The 15,307-nt window shown below is 35.5% G+C and overlaps 1 protein-coding gene across 4 annotated transcripts in view; it reads left to right on the forward strand.

Moving 5' to 3' along the window:
- Positions 1–15,307, forward strand: part of NIPBL (NIPBL cohesin loading factor) — a 170,848-nt gene that overhangs the window by 86,419 nt on the left and 69,122 nt on the right. For 3 of the 4 annotated variants that reach the window (XM_075021387.1, XM_075021386.1, XM_075021391.1), the window contains exon 9: positions 7,712–8,344. The exons of the other annotated variant lie outside the window; for it this stretch is intronic. In XM_075021387.1, coding sequence (XP_074877488.1) covers positions 7,712–8,344 — 633 coding nt within the window. The remainder of the gene's footprint in view (positions 1–7,711; positions 8,345–15,307) is intronic. 4 annotated transcript variants of the gene reach the window in all.

Genomic DNA, 15,307 nt, shown 5'->3' on the forward strand with positions numbered 1-15,307 from the left:
CTGATTGAGCAAATCAGTTCTTGATGCTGCAAGAGTCTTGCCAGATAGTTACTTCTCTAATCTGATACTTTAGAAATCTGTGGAAGAGGTGTGGATAATTACAGTGTTATTTAGAACATGAGATCCCTGACAGTGATTTTGGCCTATGATTTGGAGTGAAAGTTGTGCTGATAAATTTTCCAGTGATGAACAAACAGCAAGTATCCATGCTGAGCTTTTTGTTGCTACTCTCATTAGCCCTTGAAAGTTTGGTTGACAGGTGGCAAACTTTGATAAAGAAAATTAGCAAACAACTTAATTGTTTGTTTGGGAGGACAAAAAGAATGGCACTGGACATCATCAGTCCAGAGAGAGATCTCAGGAAGGATGTTACAATATCTAAGTTTTCTTATATAACATAGAAACTTGAGGCAATTACCAAAGCTGTGGGTACAGAATGCCATTTCTGTACTTTTGAAATGGAAGTAGCCAGGACTTCTGGAGACTTGGAGAATGTGATTGCACAGTCTTGAATTACTTTAAGACTGAATGCAACTGTCTGATTGACAGATTCTGAATGAAGAAGAAGTTTTGTTTGCAACTTGGGCAAATATTTGAGAGATGGCAGAAGTTATATTTGTTATATTGGTTGGTTATTCACTTACTCAGTGGAGTAAAACTTCCCTGTTACAGAAATCTTTGCTACACTTCTGTTCCAATAAAGGTACCAGAGCAGCTGAAGTTTTATCCAGAAGTTCTAGGCTGGTCTTTATCCTTTCTTTTTTATGTAAATTTTATATTTTTAGCTATGCAAACAGAATAATGGCTCTGCTTTCATGCTATCATCTGTTACCACATCTGCTTTATTAAAAAATTCATTTCTATGAATTCATCGATGAAGAATTAACATGGACTATTTTCCTTTTGTTGATCTCATAAAATATTATGTGGGTTCTATTACCCAAGATTGATTGCTCATCAAAAACCTTTATCCATTCGTTCTGCTTTCCCACTGCTCTGGAACCTCAGATTTTGTTTGTTGTTTTTTTTAAGACAGCTTCTAAAGATCTGTATAAAGGAAAGCCTTCCACAATGTTTTTGGTCCATTGCTTTCCAAAGAGAAGAGTTCATATAATGTACAGTCCTGTTTCCGTACAGTTTCCTAAACTTCTGGGAAAACATCTGTAAGGTCTAGCAACAACCCTTATGAAATTATGTAATTTTGCACTCTTTCCCAGAAATAAGTTGTATTCCCTCGAGAAATTTTTAATGGGTATTTGATTATTTTCTGAATAAGTTGGAAAGGTTACTTTTATTTTCTTAGGGATTTATAGAACTTCTCCAGAGATATTCCTCTATGCTTTGTCTCTGAATGTATAGTGGGTGGCAAGAAGAATTAAGAATCTTCTCAAATTTGTAGTATAGACTTCAGTGCTCTCAAAGGTACTTGTTAAGAAAATTTATCATCTCACCCTCTTTCCTTCAAAACAAAGCTGGAAGAAATTTATTCAGACGTTTTTTCTGTCAGGGCCAAAATAAACATTCAATCTTGTTTCTTTCTTCAAGTCTTAATTTTTTAATGCAAGGATGCTTCTGAATACAGCAGTTCTAAGCTAGAACAGCCAAAGCTGAGTTTTTCATAAGGCATTTGAAGCTCTGGAGAAAGTGGTGGGACTCTTCCCTGAAAACTACTGAATGTATGCAGAAAGTGAATACAATCTGTCCTTAAAAACCTCCCAAATGTATGTTCTTCTTTGTCTGTCTCATGCTATCCCTTTTAAGTTTGAATTTTAAATTAAGATATGCTCTTTGAAAACAAACATCAAGATTGTCTTTTAGTCAAAATAAGTAATAATTTCATTATATCCAGTACAAAACTCGGGAAGATTTCCAGAGTAAGATTCTGTGATTTTAGAAAATAAAGCTGGAAAGGACATGGGGGCTTCCTATCTTCTTACCCTCATCTTGGATGAGCTGTATCAGTATCACTCCGAATAACTTCCATCTTTACGTTTAACTTTTTGTTAAAGTGTCAGTAATGGAGGTTCCTTATTCTTGCCATGCAACCTGTTCAAATTCTTAGTTATAGAAAGCTTTTCTCCTAATGCTTAGTCTGAATCATTTTTGTTGCAGTTAGGCATGACACTTCTTGACTTCTTTCCATTGGGCAAGGAAAAACAATTCACGTCCTTTTTTATAGTTGTCATTTACACATCAAACAACGTTATCATATCTTGAACTGATCTAATCTTCTATAGACTGAACAGCACGGTTTCTTTCTGTCATCTTTACATAAGTCATCATTTCTGAACTTCTAATTGTCTTCGATGTTTTTAGCTGAATTCTAATTGGTCTGCATTTGTCTTGAAGTTGTGCTGTCCTATGTCATAGATACAACTCTATTTGAAGACTTAGAAGATTGAGTAGTCAGAAAAGTGCCGTAGACAACTTTGATACTACTGTTGTATATGAGAGTATAGCTGCTCTTTGCTGATAACTTGGATTCATATTGCAAGTTGTTTTAAACATACTACTGTCTTTTTATAAAGCTTATCTATCTTCTTTTCACATTGTTACAATTGCTCTTTCTCAGATGAATAAAAAGTTTGTGCTTCGCACTGACTTTGTTTAAAAAGGTTATTCAAATTAGTCAAAAAACTGTATTTTTTTTTATTCTGCTTTTAAAAGCAGTTGTGAGCTTCTGTCTCAAAGACCTAACACCAAAAGCTGTTATGATCTTTAGATTAGTAAAATAATCTAATTCTGTTACATCAGAAGTTACCAATGACAAATATTTTAAACTACTATTCTTAAGACAGTGCTCTGGAAAGCTGCACATGTTCGCCTATACTCCCATCATCCATTTTTACCAAGAACAACTGATAGGCTATAAAGACAGTTTTGCAATAAGGTATACTGCCATCTTACAGTATTTTTGTCTAGATCATACTTCCTCAGCTTGTTAGTGAAATTGTTATGAGAAGCTATACAGAAAGCCATGCTAAGGTCCAGATATGGCACTCTTTAATCCACAAGATGTACTGCTTTACAGAATAAAATTATTTTTATTTGATGGTACTTAATAAATTCACCGACGAATACAACCTCTTTATTATCATCTCAATCGTTACAGAGAACTTGTTCTTCTAGTACTTAAATCATACAGACTATGTATAATACTCTGGGCAGTGCTTTACCATCCTTTTGAAGGGACTGGTTTTTTCTTTTTGAGTGTGCTGGAGCCACACATTCTCAAGATGATTATTACTAATTCTGAGATTGGTTTAGCCAGAGTTCCAGGGGAATTTGCCTGATCCCATTTTCATGAAAACATTCCATTTATGTGAAAGCAGTAAATAGGATCATATTAAATTAGAAAAATGAGACTCTTCCATTCACACATTGTAACTGCAGTCTCTTAAAATCTTTTGATGGTGATGTGTTCCTCAGGTTCTGTCATCACCAATTTCTTAACTTTTCCAACAGACAAACATCAGTATGAATGCAATATGGATGCTGTGGTTCTTTCCTCCTTCTCCAGCTTCTGCCTTTAGGAACTTATTTACAGTATAATTACTCAGATGTAAAGTCTAATAATCCACATATAGCACATATGCATTCCTTAAAGCCTCTCTTTCCAAAGACTTTTCCAGTAAAAATTATGGAATGCTGTTTCCAGGTTTGTACAACAATTTGGAACCCACTTAAATAATGTTCCTGGCATCTTGAGGATCACTTTGCTTTGGAATTAAAAAGGCATAGCATTTGAATGTTCCTGAAGTTTCTTTCCAATGTGCTATGAACCAAGTATTAAGATATTAGTCTTCATTTGTTCACTAGCAGTTTTTCCCAGCTTTCATGCATAGGGAACTATACTTCAGGCAAAAGAGGATATAGGATGGGTGAAAGACTTTTCTGTCAACATCTGGGAACCTTTACCTGCAAGGATGTTAAAGGAATATAAAGATACTGTTTTGAGTGACCCTTTGGAAGTTGTTGTTGTTGTGCTAGTGGAAAGCTAAAAAGTCTTGAAAATGCTGGAAAATACATGAATCCTAAGTTCCTGGTAACCTTAATAGTTGTTTTTTAACCACATGGATCACAACAAAGAATGTGATCAGTGGTGTGACTTCGGTGCATCAGGTCTGAAAGGCAAGTGGCCTTTTCTCTGAAGAGGCTTAGAGGTGATTAGATAAAGTATCACGAATGCTTAAATAAGATGCGAGTACTGTGGTGTGATTAGAAAGTGTGCAGACAAAAACCATAAAATGGAGATGTCAGTCATGTGTGCTGTCTCCTGGACAGAAGCTTGTTTGTTTGCTACCGAAGTTACTGATGCACAACCAGCAAGTGAAGGCATTCCAGGGGTAAACAAACAAGAAATCGTTTTGGAATTTTACATTTTTAGGAAGGCAAAGTCACTGTCAATGCAATGCATTTTGTAGTTGCTTGCATTATAAAGGATTTGATAAGAAATCAGTCAAGAGTCACAGAAAAAAGGTATTTACAAGTTGCTCCAGCAGTTGATAAAACTTCCTCCCTACTCAGTGCCATCTACCACTAGGAATCAGTAGAAAGACTAATTAATATAGAGACCCAGTCCCAAGATTATCCTGAGTGGCCAGGATGACTGTTACTGCAAGACTGTAGAAGTATTGTTGATGGGTGTATTTGTTCTCTGTAGAGGCCTTATTTCCTATTGGTGTTACCTGGTTGGCCATCAGTATTTGTTGTTCGGTAATAATACACTGACGTTCCCAAATCAGTGGAGAATCTCTTTTTATCTCACAAGTTTTACATATTCCTGCCATATGAAAAAAAGATGGCATAAAGTTCTTTTACTGATACTATGGAAGATCAACTACAGAAAGTCAGAATTTTTTCTCCTGAATTAGTGCCCAGCCCTTGATTTAGGCTCAAAAGCTGCCTACATATTTCTCTTCTCTAAAAGAATATTCTGAAATTCGGTTCATTGCCAAAGATCATTTCCAAAGATCATCATACGATTTACTACATTGACAGCATTTTGTAGAGCAGACCTTCTAAACTTTGGAATCTTGACTGGTTCAGGGAACTGATCATAACTGTCTGTCTGTGTATTCTTTCCACAAAAACATTTCTTCTGTTATCAACAAGTCTTGTAAGAGCTTTGTTCTCAGGTGTATAATGGCTCAAGCCTTCTTCCATTGGAAATATTCCAGACTGACTTTAACAGTAATAGGCACAACTCTTTCTGTGTAATGGGCGATGTTTTGTCTGAAGTCTAAGCATCCAACAGATTGTGGTACATGTTCAATATGTCATACCTGTTCAAAACTGCTAATGTCTGAGGTAGAGTGAAACTGTTCCAGAATGCTTAATCTTTTTCAATTGCTTTTCACCTCAGTACATAGGCATTGTAGTTATTCTAAGCGTCCTTGTTGCTAGAGGTGTAACCATCATTAGACATCTTAGAAATATGTGAACTTATTGCCAGAACGTGTACTCTTAAAATGCAGCTTCTAGGCCATACTACCAACACCTTTGAGGAATTTCCTTCAGGAGGAAGATACTTTCCAATGCCTATTCGTAGTGCTGCCTAGGAGAGGGAAAACTTCACTTTTTGTTCATTTACTGGTTTCTGAGTATGTTCAATGGAATGCACTGAAATCCTTCTGACCTCCTCAAGTCTACCATAAAAAGATATGCCATAAAAAGATCTGCCTTATCTGTTGCTGCAGTGTTATTTTTTAGCATGAAAAATACCAAATTAATACCAAATCAGAACAAACTTGTCATATTTACTCAAAAGCTTTGGACAAGGGAGAATCAAATGTGTGTCCTGTTTGAAGTGTCACTGCAAAAGACAGTAAATGTTCCATTGTTAAAACTTCAGAAGTATTCATTTAAGAGATAATTCAAGAGTAAGATGTCAGTAAGATCTCTTTGAAAAGTTTTGAGCTGCCTATAGTATTTGTAGAAATAAAAATGCAGCTCATGTTTCCTGAGTGGTAGTCATTACCATAAAAGAAATTGGTAGATAACTATTTATGCTATACAGTTCCCTAAGACAATCTTGTAAATTACCAAAAGAGACAGTAGTTGGTGGGGGGATCATCATAAGAGTAGGAATCTGTGGTGAAAAGCAGGTTAGAGATCTTCATAGGGTGTAGCCAGGACTTCGGTACTGGTGGTTGAGTGTGGTATCTAATTTGAGTAGGGGAAGTGGGAGTCATAGAAATATCCTGAGAATCAGGATGAGTCAAAACAGGGCTTCCCAACATTGTAGATGCTACTGGCAGAATATGGAGTTGTTGCTGATGGTCAAGAAGGGGTAAGATAAACCCATTTCATACCCTGCTCTCTACATACAGAAGTTATAGGACTTCTCACAGAATGTACTGGGGAGAGAAAATAAGTGTAGCAGTCTGTGCAAAGAAGTCATCAGTAAAGGCTCATGTTTCATGTGAATTGAAACTTTGCTAGAGATATCAATTCTTTCTTTCATCTACAGGTCAGTACATTGCTTAATGATTCCTAATATTTCTTAAAATATCTCACAGAAATATAAGCTCCAAAATAAAGCTGCTTTCTTGTTTAGCAGTGTTTCTTGAGTGAAGCACATGGGGACTTGTATTCCAATTAGGTTTTGATTGTTGTTAGAAGTACTGACCTATGATGACCTGAACCAGAATGACTAATAATAATCATCTCAGTCACTGCTTTCTGAAGATCAGTATTCCCCAGTGCATGAATGGAATCTGTTAAATGTTTGCTTTAACAAGAGGAGGCTGGCCCTATTTGTCCAGCCAATAGGCTTTTCTTTTTTTTTCCTCCGCTGCCCTCCCTCCCGCCCCCAGTATTCCTTTTTTAAGCCAAAAATTATAATTGGGACAAGTTGAAAAGCTTCTCTGTTTTTCAAAGCTTTTTTCTGGCCTAATGATTATGGGGAGCTGGTTTAATTTGAGGAACAAAAAATTTAAAATGTGATTAATTGGAGAATGTTTTTAATTAAAAATGTCCTCTTTTAAAAATTTCTCTGGATATACTTAAATCCTGGAAGGGACTGCATGTAGAAGTGAAAAATCATACTTTAAAAATAAAAGAAGGGGAGATGAGGCAGGGAATGGTAGAAAAATGCCTTAAGATAATGTTTTCTAGATAGTAATGAGTGGGGGTTGTTGGAGTGAGTTTACCTAAAATAAAATTTAAAAAAAAAAAAAAAGAAACAAAAAAGTTTAAAATGAACTGTAAGAATCAAAGTTAAGGAGGTTGTGTATGTTTTGATTTTTTAATTTTTTTTTAAATTAAAAATGTGTGGCTGAAATGGCTAATGCCTATAAACTGATCATCAAGTCTTCATCACAGGACCTTATTAAGAATCTTTTTGATCTTTCCTTTTTCTGTAGTCAACTTGCTTTCATTGACCATTTTCTAATAGCTGGTATTCTGAACCTGCAGGTACTATTTTTATTAATTCTTTTTTGGTGGTGGGTTTTTTTGTTCCATCTTCTCTGAAATGATCCCTTCTCTACCTGCAGTGGACTGCTAAAATTCCTAGGAAATACACTGCAACTATCTGGATTACATCTTGACCTAGGAATGATGTGCTTCCTACCAATCTTATTTAGAACTTTTGTGAACACAGATATATGTAGAAGTACACATTAAAATTATCTAGGTTATATTTAGTGTGTTTTTATATAAACATGAAACAACATAACTGTTCAGTTTTTCTGAATTATTATTCTAGGATCAAGACAACCTTTAATCCAACAATCTCAGCCTCCACCTTATTCATCACCTAGAGATGTTCCCCCAGACATATTGTTAGATTCTCCAGAAAGAAAGCAAAAGAAACAAAAGAAAATGAAGTTAGGCAAGGATGAAAAAGACCAGACTGAAAAAGCTGCAATGTATGATATCATTAGTTCTCCTTCCAAGGACTCCACTAAGCTTACATTAAGACTCTCTCGTGTAAGATCTTCGGATATGGACCAGCAGGATGATATGCTTTCTGGTTTGGAAAACAGCAGTGTGTCAGAGGGTGATATTCCTTTTAATGTGCAGTACCCAGGACAGACTTCTAAAACACCCGTTACTCCACAGGATGTTAACCGCCCACTAAACGCTGCTCAGTGTTTGCCGCAGCATGAACAGACAGCTTTCCTTCAGGCACAACAAGTGCCTGTTTTACAACAGAACACTTCAGTTGCTGCAAAACAACCTCAAACTCCTGTGGTACAGACACAGCAACAGGTTTCGCAACAAGGAACTATAACGTCATATGATGAAGTAGAATTGGATGCATTGGCTGAAATTGAGCGGATAGAACGTGAATCAGCTATTGAAAGGGAGCGATTTTCAAAAGAAGTGCAAGATAAAGGTAAAAGGATTGTGTGTGTGTATACACTATATATATTATATAAAGATATATATATATATGCATATAAACCCCATATATATATATATATATATAAAAACTTCCTGTCATTGTCACATAGTTCAGTTCTGTTTACTCAGTGTAGGCTCTTCTGCGACGTTCATCTCCATTCCCCTCCAACAATGAACTGTAATCTCTCATATACACATATTTTTAATATCTGGTATTCTTTATTTGGGGTCTTAATGGACGGAAGGTGAATTTCTTATATTTCAAAATTCTTTTTAAGCTACTCTATTTTCAACTGTGAGACTGAATGAAGTACCATTGATGTTGTTTATAGTTTCTAAAATCCCAGCAGTACCATAAGTCAAAATTTGTAATAAGTTTTGGTAGCTGAATTATTAATTAACTACCCATATTGCCTAATATAAGAAAATGCAGAAAAACTCTTCTTATCCCATTTCTATTAATATCCCCTTTTGAGCCTAATGTGAAGGAGGTGTTAGATCAAAATCATATCTATTCTTTCAAAGGCAGTGTAATGATTGGGTAATATATACTATGGTGTTGTCTCCCATGTTTGTTCAACTGGATTTTCATTATTATGTAGGCATTACAAGCTGTAGCGAACTGCCATATATCTATATGGTCTCTAGCACAGAACCAGATGAGCCTCTGAAATGTTTTCACTTCAGTAGCTGTACTGGTTGTCTTAACTGATTTAACTGGGTTTTTGTTTTGTTTTGTTTTGTTTTTCCTGTTGTTAACTGGTTTGAAGGTATTAGTCTTCAGAAATCTCAAAAGTAGATGCAAAACCCACATGTAAGTCTTGAAGATAAGATGTATTTTATAAATTAGATAGGGTAGGTTAACATAAGTATTTTTCAGAAGCTTCCTCTGCACTGTGTTTAACTTCTGAGAAAAAAATCTTTCATAGTGTAATGCTAATTTATTAGATACTCCCAAGAAAAATCTTGCAGAGTGGAAAATGGCACAAATTCTGATTTTGGAAGTTCAGAAGTAAAAATGGTCAAGTTTGGACATACTTGAATGGACACAACTGAATTTACATACAGTTTGGGTTTTTAACCAGCAGAGAGAGAACAATTTTTCTCCCTATTCGAAGATTTTTTTCCGTTTTTAAAGGTGCTGGGGCAGGGGAGGGTGGGGGCAGGAGAGAGTGTTTATGTGTGCATTTGTTTGTAAATGTGGTTGTTGCAATTACTGAAAGGTTTAAATTCTTAGATGTTTCTTATTTGGTAACTAAATCAAGTCTTTTTAGGAAATATTGTTGTTTGGGAATATACGGAGAAAACGTGTGCTTACCTCAGAAGAGATCTCTAATGTTTTTAATTTAATGAAATGGGGAATTTGTTACATTGCTTAAATCTTTTCTACTAATTTTAAGTGTATTGATGGAGAGCTTGTGGTTTGTCTTCTAATACTCCAAAAGCTACTTTTGTATCCACACACTTGAAGTAGAATCTCCAGCACATTTTAGCTGAGAAGCATCTGGAAAAATGCACTGTATTTTTGATGGTGCACAGCAGCCTCCAAACACTTAGAGCAAGACTAAAACACACTTTCTCTTCTGTTCTAGCTTTCAGGAAACGTTGAGCATTACTTGTAAAGTTTGTTTACCATAATTACATAGCCACAGGCAGACTCTGCTTTGTTTCTTCTGCGGAAAGGAGTGATTTTTATAAAACGTGATCTCTCCCCTTCACCACTGGTCAATAACCATCTTCCCAAATAAGGATTCCAATCTTACTCTTCCCTTCTACCTGCATCCTTTGGCAGGTCTCAGTTCTTCCTGAGTTCCTGCAATTGCTATGAATCAGGTGCAAGAGTTGCTGCCTTATGTTGGGACAAATGATCACCATTTATTCACTGGTGGTAGGTTGTCCCTATGCTAGACAGCAGCTCTTTTCACTTTGGCTGCTGAGGTTTCAGCCATGAATGAATAGTATTAAGTAGAAGGATTTTTAGCAGTCTTGGGACAGATTTCCTGAAAAGCTGTTACCTTAGAGAAATATGGTTCTCATTTTTTGGTAATGCTTTTGCGGTTTCTTGTAAGTTTGTGCTATGTGTACAAGTTGATACACTCCAGGATTGTTCTAGTTAGAGCTGTTTGGTTTGGTGTGACTGCAGGAGGGAGCTTCCTCTATTGTTCCTATGGGAATATGTCTGTTAGAAATATATCCAATAAGCCCTAAATATGTCATTCATTTTTGTGAAGTTGCTTACTGTATTTATGCAAAAGCCTGGTATTTGTGCTTTTTAGTACATATACTATAAGTTCAGATCATATTATGTCAAGAAAAAAGTGTGATTGTAGCAAGTACACAGTCTAATTAGAACAGGAATGCATAGTGCTAGCTGATGCTTTACAATACAAAGTGTCCCCGTAGAGAACTTACACAAGATGCTAGCACATGCTAAAATCTGCGAGAAGGCGTTTTTGCTGCTTTTGTAATCAAGACATGGGAATACATATTACTGTCACAGTACGCTTTCTGTGTAGGCACATGTTGTTGTCTTCCATAAATTACCTTGAGTAGAATTGTACTCGCAAGTTTTGATAGGACGTTAGTGGTCTCTTCTGTCCTTTTTTCTTAGACATGAAATCTCTATAGTACTATGCTTTATCAAAGGTTTTCAGATGCTTTCTTTTTAACAGTAAGTCTTTGGTTGGATATGATGTGTTATTTCTGAGGTTTGGAACCAGTAGTGTGGTAGAACTTTTTATTCCAGAGGAGAGAGATTTTGGGGGTTGGTTCTTGCTAAAAATTATACAACTGCTACACTTGCCGAAGGCAATGCTGAGGTCCTTGTTTGTGTTTGGTACAGGTGGGAAATGGGGATTTGAGCCCTTTGGTAATTACAGTACTTTCTGTAATAAATCGTTAATTCTGACAAAACTGTTAAAATATTTTGCTTCTATCAAAGTGTCTCAAAGTGGGAGACAGCCTCTGTTTCAGAGGTGGAACTAACACAAGGTTTTGCCAAAGTGCCTTCTTTGAAAAGCTGCATATCTTTCTCGAGCCTGATTGTCATGCTTTTGCTTTCTGAAAAAGGAATTCCTAGTGCAAAAATCACTAATGCAAAATCTGGCAGATTTGACCTAATGTATGTCAGATATGCATAAGAAGTGATTTTATAATATAGACCTTTTGCCTCATATCCGAGTGCTTTTCAGAGCTGTGTTTTTATAATTCTATCCTTTTAGTCTATTTGGACCTTGGATGAAGTGGGTAATGTGGTCTTTTCATCATGATAGAGAGGTGTGAAGTGAAAAAGTTGGTTTCGTCCCTGTTCTCTATGAGGAAGGACAAGGGTCCTTCTCCTCTTACTACTTTTTTCATCAAGGAAGTCTCTCTGTACTGATTAATTTTGCAAGTAGTTTGTCTGTATCTGTTAATGAAAGGAATAGCTGGAGATTTTGGAGATGAAGGCACTTGGCAGCAAAAGTTACATCTATTATGTTTAATAGTCTCAGAACAAATAAATCAGTCCATGGAACATGACATACCTGAGGTCTTCAGTTCCCATTACCCCACTCAGAATGGCCTCTCTACCCTCATCAGATACAAGTTGTCAATCAGTACTAGATCATATCTTCTCTTTTGAAAGGTTGTACAGTATTACAGATAGATCCAGCTATTATTTATCAAGACTCGGATTCCCTAAGTTGGAAAAAAAAGTGATTTGGAAGGGCTAATACAGAAAGGGATTATCTTTTTTCACAGCAATTTGACAAGTGAACCATCCTCTGCTTAGGTGCATTGTGATATTTTGATGATATAATTTATTTAGAAAGGTAATGAAGCTTCACACACACTTTCTTCTCTTCTAATCACCATCAGTAGTTACATTTCCTATACTTTTTGGTGCTGTTGAATACTTTTGAAACAAGTAGAGGTCCATATTGTGAACCTATTTTGTTCACTTAACTGGAGTTGTGCTTTGCTCACATTCTGAAGTTGACTACTCCAAGAAAGTGCAGGAAATCATGTTGAGTTTTAGAAAATTATGTCCCAGGAATTTCTGTTCTTCTCAGGAATCTTTTTTCCCTTGGGGCGGGGGCGGGAATGTTGAGGGAGAAATCGCATTTTGGTAACCTCAGTGCTATGCATTAATTCGTGCTTTACCGCGGTTCAGGTGCAAGTGGATTATTTTTGTGTGTAGTCAAGTAGTTCAAACCTAGTCAGTCACTTTCAGTCTAAGCCTTTCCTAGAACATTACATTAAGTTCTTCTTGTTCTTCAAGACTTAGACCTGCTACTGAATTAATTTTCAGGTTCAAGGTTTATACCTTAAGGTCTTTCATGCTTTTCTAAAAAAACCCAAATACTGTGAATCAAAAATATTTAAGATATTAATGTTAAAAGGAGCTCTGAGTCTTCTAGGAAGGGGAGAAGGGAAGATAACCATGAAAATTACTCAAAAAACCAGAGAGTAACCCATCTTTCTTCAGAAACTCTTTTTCAAATTGCTTTAGTTATTTTATTCAGATTTGCTAAATTTTAATTTAAGCTCTTCCGTACATGGTATTGTGTGTTCACTGTTAGATTTTAGGCTGCTTCAAAGACACTTTTATATAATGCACCTATCTGAACAAACTAAGGAGTTCTGCTTTTACTTGTAAAAGGCACTGTTTTCTGGAGTTTGTGAGAAGAGTAATGAAATCATTAATCACTAACCATTTCGTCGAGAGGCTACTATTTTTTTTAAACTTAAAAGCATTAGAGGCATTTTTAAAATGAGACAAACCTACTCGTATCTGTGTTTTTTTCCCTATATATTTTACCTCTGAGGATCCATTTTACCCACTTCTTTGGAATCTTACTGTGGATTCTTTGAATTAGGAAGAAGTGAAGCTGTAATAACTTTATTTCCAATAATTGGATCAGTTAGGGGGCATTTGGATGCCTGCTGTGGGCCCTTCTTTTTTTAGTTCGTTCCAAGCCCATAACAGCAGAGACACACAACCCAAGAGTGTGAATCTGCCGGAGCAAAACTCTCAAAACTACAGTTATAGGTAAGTAACCTTTTTCTCTTACCTTTTAAGTTCTTGTCCAGCTCCTCTCCCTTTCTCCCCATTACCTGTCTCCCCCACAAAAGTTCCCCAAAGAAGAAACTAATAGAAGAACACTATTAAGAATGAATAGTTCGTTTACATCTAATTTTATGTAGCCAATTCATGAAATGACAGAATGTGTAATTATAATCAGTATATTAGCATTCATTTCCAAAAATACGTTATAGGGGTTTTATTTCCTTAAAAATTGAGCTACAAGTGTAGTCATTTGCATAGTAATCATGCAGAAGATTACAATCACTAATGCCAGAAGTAGTGAGACAGGGTAAAATATAAATGATTGTATGTATACATAGTATGACAAAGTGAAGATTAGGTATCATGTATTTTGTTTATACAAGCTTTCATTAGGTCTGCAGTTCATAGTGTGATGTAATGAATGAAACTCATATAGCTTTCCCAAGATAAAAGCAGCTTTGCAGCCTCTAGTTCCTGTAGATGAGAGATTTTTTTTGTGAATGTGTTCAGATGTGTTTTAAGAAAAGGGGAAGAAATTCCTCTTCTATCTAGAGAAATTGCAGTGAAGTGTTGCAATGTTTCCTTCTATCTAGGAAAAACTACTTTCTTTTATGTTTCTTTTTAGAAAGAATGAAATACTGATTGAATGAAAAACATGCTTAAAAAAGAATTAGAGGCAAATTTTTTTAATGGTGTTTACTTTATTTTGGTCCTCTTCTGTAGCATGGAATCAAATTCCCTTGTTTATCCCAGGTTGTTTTTTACATAGGGTAGCGCAGAAACCTGGTCTTGTAAGCAGGTCTAGAAAATAACTAACATCTAGCAGTTTGGCAAGAAGTCTATTTTTTTTTTTATCTGTAGCATAAACTAAGATCAGAAAATTAAATACAGCTTGCATGTAGCATATGCCCTTGATTGTACCTGTTAGATGGATGGGAAGATTTATAATATTACTTACTCAGTAATGACTTTATTTTGTTGCAGGGCAGTCACTTCTCTATAATCTCTTGTTAAAGAAATGGCATGTATAAATAATAAACATTTTTAAGAGTTTAAGCCCAGCATTTCTATAGTTCATAGTCACTAAGTTCACTGTGACATCAACCTAAGAAGATGCAGACTTTTTTCATTATCATGCAGTATAAATGTTATTGGATCTAGTTAATTGAAGATACTTTTGAGTGCAAGGTATGGTGTCAGAATAAAGTCAGCATTTGGAAGGGAGATTTCTAAGCCATTGCTTATTTCTAAAGTTTGCAGTTTATACAAACAAACCTAAAACCTAATTGGATATGTTAATCTGTAAGTGATACATAAAATAAGTAGTTTTCATCAAGTCTGCTGTTAGTGTGTTGCATTTTTCTTGTGAAATTAGGTGCTGTATTGTGTATTTCAAAGTAATTGCACTTCAGGTTTTGCTCAGATATTTTAACAATTGACTTTACGAAACTATAATTCTTCACAAGGCAATCACATGGACCAGCATTTGTGTCCAAAAATCTATCTCATAAATAAATTAAAATCATATTGTTTGTAAAAGCAATATTAGATTCAGTGAGGTTAAGTTACAGCTTCCAATCTCTAAACAAGTGTGGATGCTTGGTTATACTTTTCTGTAGTTCAATTCTCGTTATTTTCTAGTGTGATTTTTTTATTTTTGTATTACTATAGTTGACAGGGAATAATTAGGTACCAGACATACTTGAGCAGAAAAATTCATAAGATCATATTTCATTCTCCAGTTATACTGATTACATTCTTGTTATATTTAATAAAACAAGCAAAACTTTACCAAAATGAAGATTCTGAAGTCTGCTACACCCTAAGGCATGTCAGAGACTCCTGTAGTCTGTTTGTGTTTTGTCCTGAATGAGTTAGGACATCCCTCCTGATGGGGTTTCCTTT

This window comes from Buteo buteo, chromosome Z, assembly GCF_964188355.1.
Source record: "Buteo buteo chromosome Z, bButBut1.hap1.1, whole genome shotgun sequence".
NCBI lineage: Eukaryota > Metazoa > Chordata > Aves > Accipitriformes > Accipitridae > Buteo > Buteo buteo.